This window comes from Diaphorina citri, unplaced genomic scaffold (genome assembly GCF_000475195.1).
Source record: "Diaphorina citri unplaced genomic scaffold, Diaci psyllid genome assembly version 1.1 scaffold3557, whole genome shotgun sequence".
Classification (NCBI taxonomy): domain Eukaryota; kingdom Metazoa; phylum Arthropoda; class Insecta; order Hemiptera; family Psyllidae; genus Diaphorina; species Diaphorina citri.
In genome coordinates, this window is record NW_007380957.1 from 18628 (window position 1) to 40989 (window position 22362).

At 37.6% G+C, this 22362-nt stretch overlaps 1 protein-coding gene and 3 long non-coding RNA genes across 4 annotated transcripts in view; 1 reads left to right on the forward strand and 3 right to left on the reverse strand.

The window, feature by feature from the left end:
- The window catches only part of LOC103520387 (aspartate aminotransferase, mitochondrial), a 38662-nt gene extending 17023 nt beyond the window's left edge, over positions 1-21639 (reverse strand). Inside the window, exons 1-3 of the mRNA XM_026831525.1 lie at positions 21402-21639; positions 11826-12114; positions 20-241 (exon numbers count right to left, since the gene is read on the reverse strand). Coding sequence (XP_026687326.1) covers positions 20-241; positions 11826-12114; positions 21402-21499 — 609 coding nt within the window. The 5' untranslated portion in view covers positions 21500-21639. The remainder of the gene's footprint in view (positions 1-19; positions 242-11825; positions 12115-21401) is intronic.
- Positions 1593-2362, reverse strand: LOC113471994. Its single transcript, XR_003394485.1, has 2 exons — positions 2223-2362; positions 1593-1625 (listed from the first exon to the last, which is right to left on the reverse strand). It is a non-coding gene; the product is annotated as an uncharacterized LOC113471994 (long non-coding RNA).
- LOC113471995 lies at positions 4404-5427 on the forward strand. Its single transcript, XR_003394486.1, has 2 exons — positions 4404-5188; positions 5274-5427. It is a non-coding gene; the product is annotated as an uncharacterized LOC113471995 (long non-coding RNA).
- LOC113471998 lies at positions 10232-11636 on the reverse strand. The gene is made up of 2 exons (XR_003394489.1): positions 10869-11636; positions 10232-10429 (listed from the first exon to the last, which is right to left on the reverse strand). It is a non-coding gene; the product is annotated as an uncharacterized LOC113471998 (long non-coding RNA).
- Positions 21640-22362: the final 723 nt, after the last annotated feature.

The window sequence follows — 22362 nt, forward strand, 5'->3', positions numbered from 1 at the left end:
TTTGAGTATAAAAACTTACGTTGATATCTTCCAAAGCTCCTTTGAAATCAAAGCCGCAAGTGGTCGGGTCGTAGTAGCGATAGTATTTCACTTCGAGGCCCGTGTGCTTACAGATGGGGATGTGGTTACCCCAGGTCGGCGTGGGAACGTAGATCACCTTCTCTCCCGGGAAGAAATTCTTGAGGAATGCCGCCCCTACCCTGAGAGATCCGGTGCCTGAAATACCTTGCACGATGGAGATCTGAAAACGAGAACGAGGAATGTAAATACTTGGAATGCCGCCCCTACCCTGAGAGATCCGGTGCCTGAAATACCTTGCACGATGGAGATCTGAAAACGAGAACGAGGAATGTAAATACTTGTTGGTAGTAAACTTTGAATTTTCTTACCTGTGTCGAGAAGTTAGATAAAATGCCAAGTTTTTATCAACATTAACTTTGAAGAACTTATCGGCTAAAAATACTTGGAATATAATGTACGTGCCTGGTTTAGCATACTAAATTACCCATTCAGAAGTCAGTTTCGATTTCCGCCCGAGGCGAATGGCTCGTTTTTATTTTTAATTATTCTAATTTTCAATTCAGAATAATAGGTAACATAACATACATACTGTTCCTCCCAAGTTACTATTGTACCAAACTTCTAAGATTTTTGGGACGATAAAACGCATAAGGCTTAGAAGGTAAACTATTTTAAATTCAACTAATAATGATAGGAGTTCTGTTATTATAGTCTGCGAAATCCTCAACATTGACAATAGCACCCTTTATTACTCATTGTTAGCTCCTCTTAAAGGTTTATTAATCCTCATAGAAAAGCAATTAAAACGCTCTAGAGTTTTACAACAGTCATGGGATAAACTGAAAATATACAGAGCGTTCGAAAAGTCTTGGAACCCCGAATATTTTTTGAATGGCTAAAGATGAGAAGCTGAAATTTGGGTTGGGTGAAAATTGATGGTTCAAATATCTATTTTTGGGTCTAGATTTCTAAGTGAATCATTAGTGGGACCCATTTGAAGCACAAATCACTATCAAAATTAATTTCCCATTTTGGGTGCTTAACCTAATGACGGAAGAACATGGCAAAATCAAAAATTGAATATGCCATAACTCCGGCCCTGCTTGTTGGATCGAGCTCAAACTTGTATCAAAGTACTAAGTTTTTTAAGACCTTTTATTTGAGGTATCACAATTAGGGGGTTCCACTTAAGATTTTGAAGTTGACCCCCCTGGGGCCGACCCTGGCTCCGCCAAGAATTTAATGGCTACTTCAGAAGTTGCCTTTTAAAAGATAAAACATAACCCAAATTTCAGCTTCTCATCTTTAGCCATTCAAAATATATTCAGGGGTTCCAAGACTTTTCGAATGCTCTGTATATTTTGAAAGAACGAACGATCTTTTTACAAGTTTGGTAAAGGCGCATTTATAAAAATTATATGTACAGGTACAACTTCAAAAATCTCCATGTTTATTTATGTTTATTGTTTATACATAAAAAATGCAACTTAAAATATAATATACCATCTGATATTAAAATATAATATACCATCTGAACTTTGACTCAAAGTTAACAAATTTACCCTGAGAGATCCGGTGCCTGAAATACCTTGCACGATGGAGATCTGAAAACGAGAACGAGGAATGTAAATACTTGGAATATAATGTGCGTGCCTGGTTTAGCATACTAAATTACCCATTCAGAAGTCAGTTTCGATTTTCGCCCGAGGCGAATGGCTCGTTTTTATTTTTAATTATTTTAATTTTTAATTCAGAATAATAGGTAACATAAATACATACTGTTCCTCCCAAGTTACTATTGTACCTAACTTCTAAGATTTTTGGGACCATAAAAAGCCTCAGTAGATAGTTGTAGTTCCCTCTATCAAACCTCTTGAAAAAGTAAAATGAAGTTCAAGTTACCGGGACTTCGTAGAAGCTTGACCCATCGTTTAGGACTGTTAGCCCCTACACCTAAGCCTCAGATTGTGCTTTTTGTGTATGGAGCTAAGCTGAGGACCGAAAGATTTTTGGGACCATAAAAAGCCTCAGTAGATAGTTGTAGTTCCCTCTATCAAACCTCTTGAAAAAGTAAAATGAAGTTCAAGTTATCGGGACTTCGTAGAAGCTTGACCCATCGTTTAGGACTGATGTTAGCCCCTACACTTAAGCCTCAGATTGGGCTTTTTGTGTATGGAGCTAAGCTGAGGACCGGTACTTACTAGGTTGTCTTTGAGCTGAGGACAATCCTCTCCATACGCCAACTGGGCGGCCAACTTGCCAAAGTCTGGCGCTCCTATGATCGGTGCATACTCCTTGTCCAGGTTCTTGTTGAGTACTATCTCATCCGCTTGCTTCACACTGGGCAATACGTAGGGTTTGCCTTGGTCATCACGGTACGCCCCGACTCCCAGGTTGATCTTGTTCACGTTCGTGTCTTTCTTGAAGGCTTCGGTGAGGAGGTTTGATGAGGGAACTTTAACACTGGAGGTCCTAGCGTCTTGAAATCGGATAGGGAGAGAGCCGTTCTGAGAAATAATCATCTATTTAGGTTGTTATGTAGATAAGAAGTGTCCCTGGTTTCCAGAAGGTACGGTTCGGCCGTTATTCTGGGCTAAAGTTCGACTATTTAAGGCTATACGGGCAAAAAGCTCAAAAGCGTTCGCGCTTCTCAGGACTTAACCTTTAGCCTCAGATCGCTCAAATTTTGCAGAGAGCTTCGATAGTTTATGATGATCAAAAGTGTCCGCGAACCGGACCTCGAGAAATGTACGGTTCAGCCGCTATTTAAGGTCAAAACTTGGAAAAAGGTCAAAAAGAACTCGCAATTGTCAGGCCTTTAGATTTCGGCCAAAGTCGCCCAAACTTAGCACAGAGATTCGATAAATTATATAGATAAAAATTGTCCCTGGGACCTGTTTCCAGAAGGTACGTTTCGGCCGTCATTCCGGGCTAAAGTTCTACTATTTAAGGCTATACGGGGGATAAAAATTGTCCCTGGGACCTGTTTCCAGAAGGTACGTTTCGGTCGTTATTCCGGGCTAAAGTTCTACTATTTAAGGCTATACGGGAGATAAAAATTGTCCCTGGGACCTGTTTCCAGAAGGTACGTTTCGGTCGTTATTCCGGGCTAAAGTTCTACTATTTAAGGCTATACGGGGGAAAAGCTCAAAAGGAGTTGGCGCTTCTCTGGACTTTACTTTTAGCCTCAGGTCGCTCAAATTTTGCAGAGAGCTTCGAAAATTTATGATGATCAAAAGTCTCAGCATCTATACGGGAGAAAAGCTCAAAAGGAGTTGGCGCTTCTCAGGACTTTACTTTTAGCCTCAGGTCGCTCAAATTTTGCAGAGAGCTTCGAAAATTTATGACGATCAAAAGTCTTAGCATAGAGTTTCGATAAATTATGTATTTTAGGATAAAGCTACCCCCGCTCAGCTGGGAATCGATCCCGTGACCTTGTGTGTTACCATGGAAGCTTTCTTGGCTGTCTATTGAACTCTTGGCTTCATTAGTAATAATAAATTATTCATCTCTCAGCTTGGAAAAGATCTCTGTATTGTGAAAGGCTTTCAAAATTATTATTATTATTAATAATAAAAACAGACAAAAAAAAAATTACGGAATACATTTTACTTGTCTCCCCGTAGGTGAGAGAGTGGGAGCATTCTCCATTGTGTCTGCAGATAAAGATGAGGCTGCCAGGATCCTGTCTCAACTGAAGATCCTGATTCGTGCCTTCTACTCCAGTCCTCCTATTCATGGAGCGAGAATTGTGCAGGAGATTCTGGGTGACCCCAAACTAAAGTCTCAGTGGTGAGTTAAGGGTTGTGAACTAATTTATCGTAATTGTCCCTGGGGATGTTGTGTAATCTGTATAAAAAACATATAGTTCTTTTTATTTCCTCACTACCCCTCTTGGCTTAGTTATCTGTGTAGGCTTGTTAAACTTTAGACCTCGTATTCAAAGCTGGTGAGGTTTTATTTATTATTATTATTTAGGCTTAACGTCTTTGTATAACTACTAAGGTCTTTAGTGACAGGGGTTTTACCATCCATTCGTCGACAAGCTACCCACATTAACCTCACCCAGTCTTATAGGGCCGGGAAAAGCCAGCAGACGCGATTGTCGAAATTTTCACATATCTGGATATTTACTTAACGTTTGATTAATTGCCTTCTATCTTTCTTTACTTCTAGGTTGACCGAAGTGAAAGGCATGGCAGACCGAATCATTTCCATGAGACAGTCTCTGAAGGATAATCTGCAGAAGGAAGGCTCCAACAAACCCTGGAACCATATCACTGATCAGATTGGCATGTTCTGCTATACTGGACTCAATGCTACTCAGGTACGAAGAAAATTAATCCACGATAGATCACTGAAGTTAAGCAACGTCGAAAAATGTTCCCAAGAATAATCAAAATCAAAGGATGTATTCATTATGACTGCATGGATAGTTTACCGATGTCCACAAACGAGGACACATTTCAGAGGGATTTTATACTAGAAAGAAGAAAAAAGTACCTAAGAAAAATTGTTCCAACCTATTTTAAAACACCTCTATTTTTTAAATTCAAATTTTTTTCAAAGTTTCATTTCGGAAAATTTCTTGGTATTGAGCAACTACAAAACTACATGTCCACAATTGAGGACATTGGTCATTGGGCACTACATCTGTCAAAATTTGCTTGGTATTCTATAACTACAGAGGAGATGTCCACAATTGTGGACATTGGCAATGAGGAGGTTAAAATATAATATACCATCTGAACTTTGACTCAAAGTTAACAAATCAAAATGTAAAGTTCAGAAATTTCATTTGATGAAAATACATAGGTACCTACACGGTGGTAACAAATAAACAAACTAATTGGATAGGATAACTAAGAGGTCTAACTTACAGAAATTTTTGGTACACTGTATAGTTTGAAAATGGAACAATAATTTCTTATAAAAGTGAAAAAGAAAAGATCTTTTGAAACAAAAATAATATCACAACATAAATAAAGACATCTTAAATCTAATAAAGCGTACGGTATTTGTTTTTACTTTTTGTATCCTTAAACTATAATTTTGAGCTAAGCATTTTTCTTGTTTGAAGCTGAGAGGTGACTTTGAGCCAAGCCACGAAAACTTCGATTTCTTAGACGGATATGATTGATAGAGGCACATATGAGTATTTTGACAGGTGTACTGTGTAAGTAAAATTAATATGACACACCCACCAAAGTTCACGAGACTTTGGATTTTGGATTCGTGTATATCATAGACAGGTGTACTGTGTAAGTAAAATTAATATGACACACCCACCAAAGTTCACGAGACTTTGGATTTTGGATTCGTGTATATCATATTTCTGAGGGTAACACAAGACAGATCAACACACCAGGTGGAATGTAACATTGCGTGTAAAATGCGTGAGGAGAATCTGAAAAACAAGGAGAAAAGACAATAGTTTCAAACGGGGTTTTTCGAATAGGTTGGGGTTTAGTGGCAGAGAATGCCACGGGCATTAACTTCGCCCTGGTTTCCTGTTTACTTTCTCCTTATTTTTTGTAGAAAAAACTGGCAGGTTGCTCGTGCTTCGTTACGGAATATCGTAGATTCGTATAAGCTCAACTCATCCTTGGCCCTTTATTTAATATTAAGAACAAATAAAGTAGCTGCCAGCCTGTGACTAGTTGCACATCATAGTCAAAACTACCATTCAATTGGAAATCTTCATTCTTGTGGAGGGCATCTTTTTTCTTAATTTGTATAATTTGTATTTTTCTCAAACATATGTATAAGTTTTTTTTTTTTTTTTTTTGGCAGTGGCCCTTTATTTAATATTAAGAACAAATAAAGTAGCTGCCAGCCTGTGACTAGTTGCACATCATAGTCAAAACTATCATTCAATTGGAAATCTTCATTCTTGTGGAGAGCATCTTTTTTCTTAATCTGTATTTTTCTCAAACATATGTATGTATGTATAAGTTTTTTTTTTATTTATTTTTTTTTTATTGAGTGAACAGAATCCGCTTTATGTATTTAAAGTAAAGATTTTTCCTAACGCAGAAGAGGCAGAGAAAACTTACTTGCGGCACAGACCGATAGGGTATGGAGTGTCGGAACTATTTAGTGACCGCATGGATAGCCTTGGCCAGGTATCCCACATTCTTGGAGGTGACTCCGGCCATGGAAATTCTGCCGTCCTTGGTCAAGTATACGCTGTGCTCCTTGATCAACTTCTCAACCTAACAGAGAGGATGAAAAATGAAATAAGAGAAATGTTTAAAAATCATCTTGTTATAGGTACGTAATATTAAGCCGTATTTTTTTTCAGTGACTTTTTTTTAGTTATCATACGAAATTTCTCTTTGGATTAGTTTGGACGTAATGGCGCCACCACACCCGCTGCTAGTCCAAAGAGAAATTGTGTATGACTATAAAAATCACATACTTAATAAAATACAGCTTTACCGTTTGCATTAATGACAAAGGGTACCCATCAACTTTCAGATTTAGATGGGCCACCTTAGTTAGCTTGCAGAGTAGCACTCCTACGTTGTAATCTCTAGACCACGGGTTCGATTCCCGCCCAGAGGGAACTTTATCCTATAGGGACCCTACGTTTTCAAAACGGTTGGCTTTCTCCTATCCCCTTTCTCTCTTCGATTTCGGGGCGATGAGACCTCCGTTGTTAGTTTCCCTGTATCAAACCCATTCACGAGAGACAGAAACAAGAGATTACCGTTTGCATTAGTGACAAAGGGTACCCATCAACTTTCAGATTTAGATGGGATGGGCCATCTTAGTTAGCTTGCAGAGTAGCACTCCTTGTAGCACACCTTGTAATCTCTAGACCACGGGTTCGATTTCCGCCCAGAGGGAACTTTATCCTATAGGGACCCTACGTTTTCAAAACGGTTGGCTTTTTCCTATCCTCTTTCTCTCTTCGATTTCGGGGCGATGAGACCTCCGTTGTTAGTTTCCCTGTATCAAACCCATTCACGAGAGACAGAAACAAGAGATTATTATTTTTTAAAACTGGTTTGGAGAAAAATATTCTGTTCATAAATGTGCAGACACCAGTGACACGACGTACCTAAACCTATCACCAGATCCAGCACCTGAATAAGCATAAATGTGTCTCATTCGACGTTGCTTAACTTCAGTGATCTATCGTGGATTAATTTTCTTCGTACCTGAGTAGCATTGAGTCCAGTATAGCAGAACATGCCAATCTGATCAGTGATATGGTTCCAGGGTTTGTTGGAGCCTTCCTTCTGTAGGTTGTCCTTCAGAGATTGTCTCATGGAAATGATTCGGTCTGCCATGCCTTTCACTTCGGTCAACCTAGAAGTAAAGAAAGATAGAAGGGAATTAATCAAACGTTTTGTCTCATGGAAATGATTCGGTCTGCCATGCCTTTCACTTCGGTCAACCTAAAAGTAAAGAAAGATAGAAGGGAATTAATCAAACGTTAAGTAAATATCCAGATATGTGAAAATTTCGACAATCGCGTCTGCTGGCTTTTGGTTTCAATAGGAAGAATGGGTCTCGCTAACCTTGTATATTTACAGAAGGTTCAGAGAGGCCTAATGATTGTGAACTTAATAATTGTAAATTGAATATTTTTACTTAACTTTCATCAAAAGCACACAGGACGTTCGAGGGTTGAATCAAACGTTAAGTAAATATCCAGATATGTGAAAATTTCGACAATCGCGTCTGCTGGCTTTTCCCGGCCCCTATAAGACTGGGTGAGGTTAATGTGGGAATGTGGGTAGCTTGTCGACGAATGGATGATAAAACCCCTGTCACTAAAGACCTTAGTAGTTATACAAAGACGTTAAGCCTAAGTAATAATAATAAATACGCTTCCTCTTGAGTAGTTTTGTTTTATGTTTCCCTCTTCCCCTTTCCATTATAGCAATAAAGAGGTCCTTTGTTACACTGTTAGCATTATGGAACAACATATTCTAAGCTGACATATTTTATTTTATGTCCCCACAAAGACATAAACCAAAGGCCTTCATACTCACCAGATATGTAGATGGAAGATGAAAAATAAATTATAGACGGGAGAAAAAGGGAGAGGCGATTCGATCTCCCAAAGCTAGCATGCATCTCGGCTAGCTTTATCTAAACTTTTCTCTTCATCATTGTAAAATCACATAAGTTTTCACACTGAAAACAAGAGTTCAATTTCCAACTTACTTTTCGGCGGTCGCGAAAATCTCCAACGTCGCCAAACACAAGAGCACTTAGCATGCATCTCGGCTAGCTTTATCTAAACTTTTCTCTTCATCATTGTAAAATCACATAGTTTTCACACTGATAACAAGAGTTCAATTTCCAACTTACTTTTCGGCGGTCGCGAAAATCTCCAACGTCGCCAAACACAAGAGCACTCTTTGCATGATCAACTTTTCAAGTCCAATCTAGTGTGAAACTTCAAAGCTTTTCTTTTAATTTTCCTTGTGGTCCTCGCAGCACACTACAGCATGGCTTGTGTTCCCAGCGTACTACACCTTACGGATTAGTCAGTACGTCTGTCCGCTATAGAGTTCATAGCCTTTGCCATACCTCTTCTGACCTTAAAGACGTGAGGTTGTCCTCCGTTCTTCAGTATTAAGTTTTCCCATCATGGGGCCAACTGGATTGAAGTGACTGCTAGTCTTCTGACTGAATCTATTAGGGTACCCGATACTAACTCTCCTCTTGTTCATTCTTGTCCTCACATCTCTCCTATAATCATTTTTTGAATTGAAGGACTTGCAGGTTTATAGTTCATTGATAAGATGGGGAAACATTTGTAGCAATAATCTAGCATGGTACTGAAGAGGATGCTGAAATTTAAAACTATTAGATGTATGACATATTAATTAGATTGCTAATTACGATTTGTTCTCAGGCACAGTTTTAATAATGGTGCCTACCTAACACAGTGGTGAAAGTGTACATCTCGTGAGAAAGAGGGCAAAGGTTCGAAACCACGCAGAGGCAGAAAATGGTTTATAAGTTTATTTGATGAACTGAATAGATACATGTCATAATACTCATAAAAGAACTACTCCCATAAGGCTTAGAAGGTAAACTATTTTAAATTCAACTAATAATGATAGGAGTTCTGTTATTATAGTCTGCGAAATCCTCAACATTGAAATTGATGAACTGAATAGATACATGTCATAATACTGATAAAAGAACTACTCCTATAAGGCTTAGAAGGTAAACTATTTTAAATTCAACTAATAATGATAGGAGTTCTGTTATTATAGTCTGCGAAATCCTCAACATTGAAAATAGCACCCTTTATTACTCATTGCTAGCTCCTCTTAAAGGTTTATTAATCCTCATAGAAAAGCAATTAAAACGCTCTAGAGTTTTACAACAGTCATGGGATAAACTGAAAATATTTTTCCAAGTTTTGGCCTTAAATAGCGGCCGAACCGTACATTTCTCGAGGTCCGGTTCGCGGACACTTTTGATCATCATAAACTATCGAAGCTCTCTGAGGCTAAAGGTTAAGTCCTGAGAAGCGCGAACGCCTTTTGAGCTTTTTGCCCGTATAGCCTTAAATAGTCGAACTTTAGCCCAGAATAACCGCTAAAGGTTAAGTCCTGAGAAGCGCGAACGCCTTTTGAGCTTTTTGCCCGTATAGCCTTAAATAGTCGAACTTTAGCCCAGAATAACGGCCGAACCGTACCTTCTGGAAACCAGGGACACTTCTTATCTACATAATAACCTAGATAGATGATTATTTCTCAAAACGGCTCTCTCCCTATCCGATTTCAAGACGCTAGGACCTCCAGCGTTAAAGTTCCCTCATCAAACCTCCCTCCTCCCTCTCTATCTCTCTAAAAAAAAGAAAAAAAAAAGAAAACATACCGTAAAGGCCCATATTCTTGGCAAAGCTCTGTGCTAGACACAGCTGGCCAACTTCCTTCAGGAAGTAGCGCACGGCAAAGGCATCCTGGGTGGTATTGCCCGAGGCAAAGCCTTGGTACGCCATGTCGAAGAAGGGATAGAGTTTCTTCTGCTTGACAACAGCCGCCAGTTCCTTCCATTGCTCGGGCTTGGGATCCACGCCGGTGGGATTGTGCGCGCAGGCGTGCAACAGAATGATCGAGTTGGACGGAATGTTCTGAAATAGAGAAGGAAATCATTTTCAATTAATTATTTCTTCCGAGAATTAATCGAGAAGAGTGAAAGGGTGTAGTATAGGCTTGAGCTGAAAAATTGATTTTCCCCCTAACCTTGATGGCTTTCATCAAGTTAAACTTCCATGTCATTGGCCTTTAAGTCAATGTTTGATCCCAAAATAACGTCACACGTGGTCTTTTAGTAGAGAGAGTAGAGATATGGACATTATTCCAAATGTGCTCGAAGACACTGATGTATACTCTATCGCCATGTATTTAACCCATCAAATATACGAGACCTTGTTTAGACTGCTGGGGTAAAGGGACTTTTCAGTCCTATTCGGGCAGGATAAACAAGAAGAGTGAAATATAATTCGCATCATTTTTTTGACGCTATACAGGGTGTCTCGCGAACGACTGTTGTACAACACCTGAGGGTTAATGCAGGACGAAAAGAGCTACCAGAAAAACCTATTTGGTCGGGCCCTATATTCAACAGCGGCGGAGTTATTTAGGATTTGCTGTTTTTCGACGATTTTCAAACCTTGTACATACACTGATATGTTTGAGAGTGTTCTACCGTCTTTTTTCTGTGTACTCTAGTGTCTCCGCGGCTGTTCTATTTAACCCATCAAATATACGAGACCTTGTTTAGACTGCTGGGGTAAAGGGACTTTTCAGTCCTATTCGGGCAGGATAAACAAGTCATTGTGAAAGAACCCATCAAATATACGAGACCTTGTTTAGACTGCTGGGGTAAAGGGACTTTTCAGTCCTATTCGGGCAGGATAAACAAGTCATTGTGAAAGGTCAACCGAAAACTATTGTAGGTACCCAACAATAAATAATAAATACATTTCAATTAGCTCTTTGTCCTGTGATTGCCCGCGAAAAAATATTTTTGAAAATAGAAAAAAACTGGACTTGGAAATAATAAAAATGTAATAGAAAAGTAATAAAGAAATAATGAAACTTCAAATTTGGCTGAATAATGTTGAAAAAAAAAAATAATAATAAAAAGTAGTAGTAATAATAATGAATAGAACAAAATTTGAAGACGAAAAAAATTCAGAAAAAAAAAAAATTGCGAGGGTTTTTTTTTAAGTTTCCCAGACTGTCTAGCATGAAGGTTCCCACCCTCGGGACCTAAATTTGGTAGCACAAGTTCGATAGGGGAAATATACCCCTCTTACTGCCTTTGAACCAACCGAGTTTGGCATCGTGTGAAACGCTCAGTAGTATCGTCTAGAAAGCTCCAAGTTCTGAGGCATGCGCAAAAGAAATTCCCCCACTCTAACTTTTGACTTAAGCTCCTCCTCTTTCTAGACTTTTCGGTTGTGCTACCAAAGTTAGGTGCCGAGGGTGGGAGTCGGGTGGGAACCTTCATGCTGGACAGTCCGGGAAGTTTAAACAAAACTCTCGCAATTTTTTTTTCTGAATGTATTTTCCTTCTTTTTCTGTTTACTAATTAAAATATTGAAAGTTTTTTTTTTTTTTTTTTTTTTTTTTGGACCATAAAAAGCCTCAGTAGATAGTTGTAGTTCCCTCTATCAAACCTCTTGAAAAAGTAAAATGAAGTTCAAGTTACCGGGACTTCGTAGAAGCTTGACCCATCGTTTAGGACTGTTAGCCCCTACACCTAAGCCTCAGATTGTGCTTTTTGTGTATGGAGCTAAGCTGAGGACCGGTACTTACTAGGTTGTCTTTGAGCTGAGGACAATCCTCTCCATACGCCAGCTGGGCGGCCAACTTGCCAAAGTCTGGCGCTCCTATGATCGGTGCATACTCCTTGTCCAGGTTCTTGTTGAGTACTATCTCATCCGCTTGCTTCACACTGGGCAATACGTAGGGTTTGCCTTGGTCATCACGGTACGCCCCGACTCCCAGGTTGATCTTGTTCACGTTCGTGTCTTTCTTGAAGGCTTCGGTGACACCTAGAATGGCGTCCGGGGGGCCCATCGGAACATCGGCAAACCATGATGAACTGACAAATAGACAAGATGGAATTAAGTAGAGATAATAATTTTCTTCTTCTTCTTCTTCTTCCTAGCCTTTTCCTACTTAAATAGGATCGGCGTATTTAGAGAAAAAAATTGACAAACAGAGGATATCTATTTGAACCCTTCGCTGAGACCATTGAGTGTCGACTGTTTGTTTGGCTGGACCATTTGGGCATGACCGCGGAATGTGCACTTCAAGTTGGCATAATGGCCGAAATTCGTGATTGGTCCATTTTGTAAGTGCCAGTCGCAGCCCGCGGAGTGATCTCTCTCTCTCTCTCTCTCTCTCTCTCCACTCACTAGGCAGATTCGGCCTATACACCTGGTCCACTACCAAGAAAATTCAAAGCCCATAAGTAGGAGCTCGGAGTAAACAAGGTGGAGATAGAATTTCTTCACAGTTATGCTTGATAACAAACTATGGGTAACAAGCACCTGCTCAAACAATCAGGACTACTCATGTCTCGACAACATCTTCCAAGTTATCTTTTACCCAATACAGCGTCACATCTGACGTTCATAACAATAATAAGATAACACACTTATACCTAAAAATAAGTCAATAAAAGAGCAGTGTTGTCTGATAACAGAAAATTACACAAACAAAAATAAATTAAGTGCAGGTACCTTGTACTTGTTTATTATTTTAGTGTAGCATCCCTACACCCATGGTCTAGTTTCTAGCAGGTACTAGAACATGGAAAGTCTAGATTCGAATCTATGACTTTTTTTCCTTCAAGCTTGAACGAGTGATGTTCATTAAATTGCTCATGCATGTAGGTATTGTAGGTACATTCGTAATATCGCTGCTGGTCATTGACTAACTTTTCAATAAAATAATTCGATTTTTTTTTCTTTTGAGTAGTTGTTATACGTAATATTAAGCCGTATTTTTTTCAGTGACTTTTTTTTTAGTTATCATACGAAATTTCTCTTTGGATTAGTTTGGACGTAATGACGTCACCACACCCGCTGCTAGTCCAAAGTGAAATTGTGTATGACTATAAAAATCACATAATAAAATACAGCTTTACCGTTTGCATTAGTGACAGAAGTCTAGATTCGAATCTATGACTTTTTTTCCTTCAAGCTTGAACGAGTGATGTTCATTGAATTGCTCATGCGCTCATGCATGTATGTAGGTACATTCGTAATATTGCTGCTGGTCATTGACTAACTTTTCAATAAAATAATTCGATTTTTTTTTCTTTTGAGTAGCTTGTTGTCTAATGGAGGATAAAAAAGAAAGAAAGAAGAAGAAGAAGAAGAAGAAGAAAAAAAAAACATTTATGTACTGAAACAATAGATCAGTTGCGCTTACTTAGGTGATGTTTCAAAGTCATAGAGCAGGAAAAATGAGGACCAACTGAATTTTTCTTTTTCTTCTAGGCCAAAGTACTAAGTTTTTCAAGACCTTTTATTTGAGGTATCACAATCAGGGGGTTCCATTTAAGATTTTGAAGTTGACCCCCCTGGGGCCGACCCTGGCTCCGCCAAGAATTTAATGGCTACTTCAGAAGTTGCATTTCAAAAGATAAAACATAACCCAAATTTCAGCTTCTCATCTTTAGCCATTCAAAAAATATTCAGGGGTTTCAAGACTTTTCGAATGCTCTGTATATTTTGAAAGAACGATCTTTTTACAAGTTTGGTAAAGGCGCATTTATAAAAATTATATGTACAGGTACAACTTCAAAAATCTCCATGTTTATTTATGTTTATTGTTTATACATAAAAAATGCAACTTAAAATATAATATACCATCTGATATTAATAACTCTGAAAACACAAGTAATAATAATTCAAATGCAAAGTAGAAATTTCTCAATCAGAGATGAGTAGATATAGCTTTATTTTCAACTTTGACTCAAAGTTAACAAATTAAAATGTAAAGTTCAGAAATTTCATTTGATGAAAATACATAGGTACCTACACGGTGGTAACAAATAAACAAACTAAATGGATAGGATAACTAAGAGGTCTAACTTACAGAAATTTTTGGTACACTGTATAGTTTGAAAATGGAACAATAATTTCTTATAAAAGTGAAAAAGAAAAGATCTTTTGAAACAAAAATAATATCACAACATAAATAAAGACATCTTAAATCTAATAAAGCGTACGGTATTTGTTTTTACTTTTTGTATCCTTAAACTATAATTTTGAGCTAAGCATTTTTCTTGTTTGAAGCTGAGAGGTGACTTTGAGCCAAGCCACGAAAACTTCGATTTCTTAGACGGATATGATTGATAGAGGCACATATGAGTATTTGACAGGTGTACTGTGTAAGTAAAATTAATATGACACACCCACCAAAGTTCACGAGACTTTGGATTTTGGATTCGTGTATATCATATTTCTGAGGGTAACACAAGACAGATCAACACACCAGGTGGAATGTAACATTGCGTATAATAGACAAGATGGAATTAGAGATAATAATTTTCTTCTTCTTCCTAGCCTTTTCCTACTTAAACAGGGTCGGCGTATTTAGAGAAAAAAAAATTGACAAACAGAGGATATCTATTTGAACCCTTCGCTGAGACCATTGAGTGTCGACTGTTTGTTTGGCTGGACCATTTGGGCAGTAGAGATAATAATTTTCTTCTTCTTCTTCTTCTTCCTAGCCTTTTCCTACTTAAATAGGATCGGCGTATTTAGAGAAAAAAATTGACAAACAGAGGATATCTATTTGAACCCTTCGCTGAGACCATTGAGTGTCGACTGTTTGTTTGGCTGGACCATTTGGGCATGACCGCGGAATGTGCACTTCAAGTTGGCATAATGGCCGAAATTCGTGATTGGTCCATGAGATAATAATTTTCTTCTTCTTCTTCCTAGCCTTTTCCTACTTAAATAGGGTCGGCGTATTTAGAGAAAAAAATTGACAAACAGAGGATATCTACTATTTGAACCCTTCGCTGAGACCATTGAGTGTTGACTGTTTGTTTGGCTGGACCATTTGGGCATGACCGCGGAATGTGCACTTCAAGTTGGCATAATGGCCGAAATTCGTGATTGGTCCATTTTGTTAGTGCCAGTCGCAGCCCGCGGAGTGATCTCTCTCTCTCTCTCTCTCCCCACTCACTAGGCAGATTCGGCCTATACACCTGGTCCACTACCAAGAAAATTCAAAGCCCATAAGTAGGAGCTCGGAGTAAACAAGGTGGAGGTAGAATTTCAAGTGCCAGTCGCAGCCCGCGGAGTGATCTCTCTCTCTCTCTCTCTCTCTCTCTCCACTCACTAGGCAGATTCGGCCTATACACCTAGTCCACTACCAAGAAAATTCAAAGCCCATAAGCTCGGAGTAAACAAGGTGGAGATAGAATTTCTTCACAGTTATGCTTGATAACAAACTATGGGTAACAAGCACCTGCTCAAACAATCATAGAATTTCTTCACAGTTATGCTTGATAACAAACTATGGGTAACAAGCACCTGCTCAAACAATCGTAGAATTTCTTCACAGTTATGCCTGATAACTGATAACATACTATGGGTAACAAGCACCTGCTCTAACAATCAGGACTACTCATGTCTCGACAACATCTTCCAAGTTATCTTCTACCCAATACAGCGTCACATCTGACGTTCATAACAATAATAAGATAACACACTTATACCTAAAAATAAGTCAATAAAAGAGCAGTGTTAGGAAAAACGAGGACCAACTGATTTTTTTTCTTCTACGACTTCTAGATACCGAGATAAATCGATTTCAAAAATACCGGTAAATCGTGTTTGACGTCACGGCATACGCTCCGGTAGGCGATGACGTCATAATTCATGACTCTCGCTTCGTTTGTTTGTGTGCAAGAGTTTCTGCGCATTTTGACGTGAAATCTGACGTCACAACTCTTTAAACTTTTTCATTAGAACGGCAATTAAAAATTGAATTTTAGTGAGGTTAATGTGGGTAGCATGTCGACGAATGGATGATAAAACCCCTGTCACTAAAGACCTTAGTAGTTATACAAAGACGTTAAGCCTAAGTAATAATAATAAATACGAGCTTTGAATACGAGGTCTAAAGTTTAACAAGCCTACACAGATAACTAAGCCAAGAGAGGTAGTGAGGAAATAAAAAGAACTATATGTTCTTTATACAGATTACACAACATCCCCAGGGACAATTACGATAAATTAGTTCACAACCCTTAACTCACCACTGAGCCTTTAGTTTGGGGTCACCCAGAATCTCCTGCACAATTCTCGCTCCATGAATAGGAGGACTGGAGTAGAAGGCACGAATCAGGATCTTCTTAGCATTATGGAACAACATATTCTAAGCTGACATATTTTATTTTATGTCCCCTCAAAGACATAAACCAAAGGCCTTCATACTCACCAGATATGTAGATGGAAGATGAAAAATAAATTATAGACGGGAGAAAAAGGGAGAGGGAAAGAGAAAAAGAGGAAGAAAGAAAAATGGAGGGAGTGAGGAAAGAAACCTACCTTGTTGTGATACCAACCACACATAGTAGACATATTGAACATAAGAATATCATGCTTTGTATTTTGATTTCTGATAATTCTAGGTAACTATGTATGTAGGTTTGATAAAATGGTGTACTCAACCACCCTGTAATCTATAATCAGAGATCACATATACACATCTAAATCAGGGGTTTCCAACTTCCATGTGTATGCGGGCCACATGCTACATTGGAAAGTACTTCGTGGGCCTATGTAGGTTTGATAAAATGGTGTACTCAACCACCCTGTAATCTATAATATGATCACCAGAGATCACATATACACATAGATCTAAATCAGGGGTTTCCAACTTCCATGTGTATGCGGGCCACATGCTACATTGGAAAGTACTTCGCGGGCCACATAGGTATGTACATTGGGGAGCATTTTAGGACCCCCCCCAACAACTTTTCAGAAATGCAGTCCGATGGTATTTTGAACACCGCAGGCGCAATTTTTCAAAAAATGTTCTCCTAATTTTTTACATTTAGGTAAGTTTGTTCAAGTCCAAAAAAAGCTTTGCGGGCCACATGGGGCCTGCGGGCCGCTAGTTGGAAACCCCTGATCTAAAATTTTCACAATATTTGTTTGTTCCACACAGAACAAGGAATATTCCATGCTAGTAGGTAAATTAATAGGACCTTGAATGGGGGGAAAATATTTAGGCAGGATTAATTAAAATTAATGTTCAATTAAAATTTTGGAATGATAATAGAATTAATAGGTACATGATAATAACAAATGAACCTAGTATTGTAGGTACTTATTTGTTATAACAAGATTATTAAAAGGGATTTATTATTCTCTTAAATAAGCTCCTTATCAAAATATCAGTTATCAATTTATCATACAAAATTATCTGAAGGTGGCACACTGTGAAATAAGGCTTCTTAGATGATTTAAGAAGTAAACATTCTGAAATTTTGTATGGAACAATAATCAGACAAATAACTTCCTTGACTTTGATGGTACATTTGTTTCTTTTTGACAAAATTTTTGATGACAAATTCGAGGAAATCAGGCTGTATCTCGTTGATGCAACTTTCAATTTCACCTTTCAATGCTTCAAAGCTTGTGGGTTTGTTGTTGACTTTAGATGCCCTCACAAAAAAATAGTCTAGGGGGGTAAAATTACATGATCACGGAGGCCATTTCTCATCAGAAAAACGGAAAATGACAGAATTATGACTAGGAAAATGCTCGCGCAAAAGTGATAATGTGTCAATTTTATTATGCTAACACGTTGTTGAACAGTTTTGGACTCCATGATGACTAATTTTGATTTGTTTACATTCAATCTGTCAAAGATTGGGCAAAATAAAACAACACATAACAAAGTTATGACCCTTTCAAATCTTGCGTTCTTATTGGGACACCCTTTACATAATCATAAGAAGATTTATGTAAATAATATTCATAACATAAGTATGTAAAGTAAATTTGATTTTAACAAGATTTGATTGGTTATAAAGCATGATTCTCTGTGGAAAAAATCTGGTGTGAACATCACACGACTTTCCTTATCCTATTGAATGATGCTTATTTGAGTCTTCTTTTACCTTAACTTTTACAATATCTCTAACCGTTTTGTCGATATAGCTGAAAACCGCCAAAAAACGGTCGAAATCTGTCCAAAAGCGGTCAAAATAACATTATATACGTACAAATTATAAAGGGTGTCCCAATAAGAGCGCAAGATTTGATTGGATAATAAAGCATGATTCTCCGTGGAATAAAATGGACTTCTTAGATGATTTAAGAAGTAAGCATTCTGAAATTTTGTATGGAACAATAATCAGACAAATAACTTCCTCGACTTTGATGGTACATTTGTTTCCTTTTGACAAAATTTTTGATGACAAATTCAAGGAAATCAGGCTGTATCTCGTTGATGACAGAATTATGACTAGGAAAATGCTCGCGCAAAAGTGATAATGTGTCAATTTTATTATGCTAACACGTTGTTGAACAGTTTAAGACTCAATGATGACTAATTTTGATTTCATTCAATCTGTCAAAGATTGGGCAAGATAAAACAACACATAACAAAGTTATGACCCTTTCAAATCTTTCGTTCTTATTGGGACACCCTTTACATAATCATAAGAAGATTTATGTAAATAATATTCATAACATAAGTATGTAAAGTAAATTTGATTTTTTCCTTTTTTTTGCATTTTTTTAGGTACCTAAGGGTAAATTTTTCCAGGGTAAAAGCTAAGCAGATTTTGAATAGTTAGGAAGGTACAATAAAACTTCAAGAAAGGGATTTATTCTCTTAAATAAGCTCCTTATCAAAATATCAGTTATCAATTTATCATACAAAATTATCTGAAGGTGGCACACTGTGAAATAAGGTTAACTGTGATTGAAACACCTCTTCTTTTTTAAACACCACCTACCAATAATAACTCAGTAATTGCAAAAATAAATAAATATTTCTTTTTTTTTGCATTTTTTTAGGTACCTAAGGGTAAATTTTTCCAGGGTAAGCTAAGCAGATTTTGAATAGTTTGGAAGATACAATAAAACTTCAAGAAAGGGATTTATTATTCTCCTAAATAAGCTCCTTATCAAAATATAAGTTATCAATTTATCATACAAAATTATCTGAAGGTGGCACACTGTAAAATAAGGTTAACTGTGATTGAAACACCTCTTCTTTTTTAAACACCACCTACCAATAATAACTCAGTAATTGCAAAAATAAATAAATAATAATAATGAATCAATCAATGAAGTCACTGTCTGGCAAAATCAGCAATCATAACATTCATAACCCAAATCAAGGTTTGATAAGAGGTCCACAAAAAAAGTGAAAAGCAATAAAATGAATAGTATAATATCACTTTTTTATTAATGAGATTTCATCAGTACTGTAGTGTCTCATTTTTTAATACATTCCACAGATGTACAGATTTGTTTATCAGGGACAAGAAATCAAAGAGTCTGCTGAGGACTTTTTTTACAAGATAAAATAATAGGTAAAGGGAGTTGAAATTTAACATGGATGATCCTATCAGCATAGGATTGTATTCATATGTGAGTAGAATCTGGATCACAATTTTATCCGGTTTAGGGGGGACATTTATATACCTATACTGATTCCACCACAGAGAAGAATGATAACTACAAGAAAGAAAACACTTTGGATAAACCCAGTCCTATCCTGACTTTTATTGCAATTCTAACTGGGTTAAATCCAAAATAGTGTTTCAAATAGTTTATTGTTAAGCTAAGGAAGGATATCACATCAAACTTTGGCCTACCTATATACTTTTTTTTTAAGGGCCCCTTGGTTCAATAATTGATTGGGGGGATTCATGGTCCAAAATAGAGACAGGGGCCTTTAAATCCCCAGGGCTTGGGATATCACATCAAACTTTGGCCTACCTATATACTTTTTTTAAGGGCCCCTTGGTTCAATAATTGATTGGGGGGATTCATGGTCCAAAATAAGTATCACATCAAACTTTGGCCTACCTATATACTTTTTTTAAGGGCCCCTTGGTTCAATAATTGATTGGGGGGATTCATGGTCCAAAATAGAGACAGGGGCCTTTAAATCCCCAGGGCTTGTGAGGTGAGGGTAATTAATGTATACACCAGCAAAATGGTCTCAAAAACAGTAGGTATTTAACATGCACCTTACAAAGTAAAAAAGTTCAAAATTATGGTCTAAGAATTAGCTTGGAAGATAGCACACACCTTCCTTGTAAGCACTAGGATGCTGGTTTGATTCCAACCCAAAGTGCTTGTTTTGCTTTTTGTGTCCGTGAGATTGGCATGACCCCTACCTCACGGTGTTGGAAGGAACTTTATCCTAAAAGAAACAAGGTTTTTCTTGGACCACAAAGCTCAATCCGACAATAGGTAAATATGTTTATGCTCAACCAAGTTATAGCAGCAGCATAGCAATACATTCAGATGCCCCCATGTTCCTAGAACGAACAACAAAGTTGGACCGAAAGTAGAGTACTGAAATTTTGATTACAAAATTTAATAATATTTAATAGTAGGTATGGCCTGTTTCTGAGGGTAACATCATTCATGAGTAGGGTGGGCTCAACCAAGTTATAGCAGCAGCATAGCAATACATTCAGATGCTCCTATGTTCCTAGAACGAGCAACAAAGTTGGACCGAAAGTAGAGTACTGAAATTTTGATTACAAATATTTAATAGTAGGTATGGCCTGTTTCTGAGGGTAACATCATTCATGAGACAAGCCACAGGTCTCTTCAGCTGTAATATGAGTGGTAGTAAGCTTTGAATTTTCTTACCTGTGTCGAGAAGTTAGATAAACCTCAAAAACAGTAGGTATTTAACATGCACCTTAAAAAGTAAAAGAGTTCAAAATGATTGTCTAAGAATTAGCTTGGAAGGTAGCATACACCTTCCTTGTAAGCACTAGGATGCTGGTTTGATTCCAACCCGAAGTGCTTGTTTTGCTTTTTGTGTCCGTGAGATTGGCATGACCCCTACCTCACGCTGTTGGAAGGAACTTTATCCTAAAAGAAACAAGGTTTTTCTTGGACCACAAAGCTCAATCCGACAATAGGTAAATATGTATATGCTCAACCAAGTTATAGCAGCAGCATAGCAATACATTCAGGATGCCCCTATGTTCCTAGAACGAGCAACAAAGTTGGACTGAAAGTAGAGTAGGTACTGAAATTTTGATTACAAATATTTAATAGTATGGCCTGTTTCTGAGGGTAACATCATTCATGAGACAAGCCACAGGTCTCTTCAGCTGTAATATGAGTGGTAGTAAACTTTGAATTTTCTTACCTGTGTCGAGAAGTTAGATAAAATGCCAAGTTTTTATCAACATTAACTTTGAAGAACTTATCGGCTAATTTAAAAGCACAGATTGAGCTTCTGGCCATATTTTCACGTTAAACTTTTAATTTATCCCTGCACACTGATAGAGCAAACAAAATAAAATGATGATAGAATTGATTGATGAATGAAAAGTGTGAAAACGATGTTGAAAACCGCAGCCGAACCGAAAGCCAAACCTGATTGCTGATCTGATAACGGGATAAAGCAGTGTTGCCAGATGAAAAAAAAAATATAAAAATTCCCAGCATGAGGAAAAAAAATTCCCTTCCTACTAGCTGAGATGCTGATCTGATATCTGATAACGGGATAAAGCAGTGTTGCCAGATGAAAAAAAAAATATAAAAATTCCCAGCATGAGGAAAAAAAATTCCCTTCCTACTATACAAGTCCTTTTGGGCCCGGCCTAGATTATTTTTACCATTAAAATAGTTTTTTTTTAAACCGAGATTAAAATTCACTTTGCCAGCCTAGTTAGCTTGGTTGGTAGCGCGTCTGCTTAATAAGCGCTGGGCCGCGAATTCGATTCCTGCCCGGGGCGGATTTTATCCTTCTCCTTCGATTTCTGGACGGTTTACCCCTATCAAACCTCAAACCCACGTTTACCCCACGGAACCGAGTGGTACCCATTCATTCACTTGGACACTCGTTCACCATTGTTGCCACATTGGATTTTTTCGGAAACAAACAGCTCCCAAAATGTGGCAAAATTTTATTTTTTATAACCCACTTTTATCATGGTTATTACTAACATGACTACTACTACTGTATGGTTATTATTCTTACTACTATTATCACTACATGATTATTATTATTAAAATTGTTTGTTTATTTTAGGGGTATTTTATTTATGTGAAATGGAAATTTTTCCTAATCCAAAATATTCCACTGTGGTCACTTTTTTTATCCC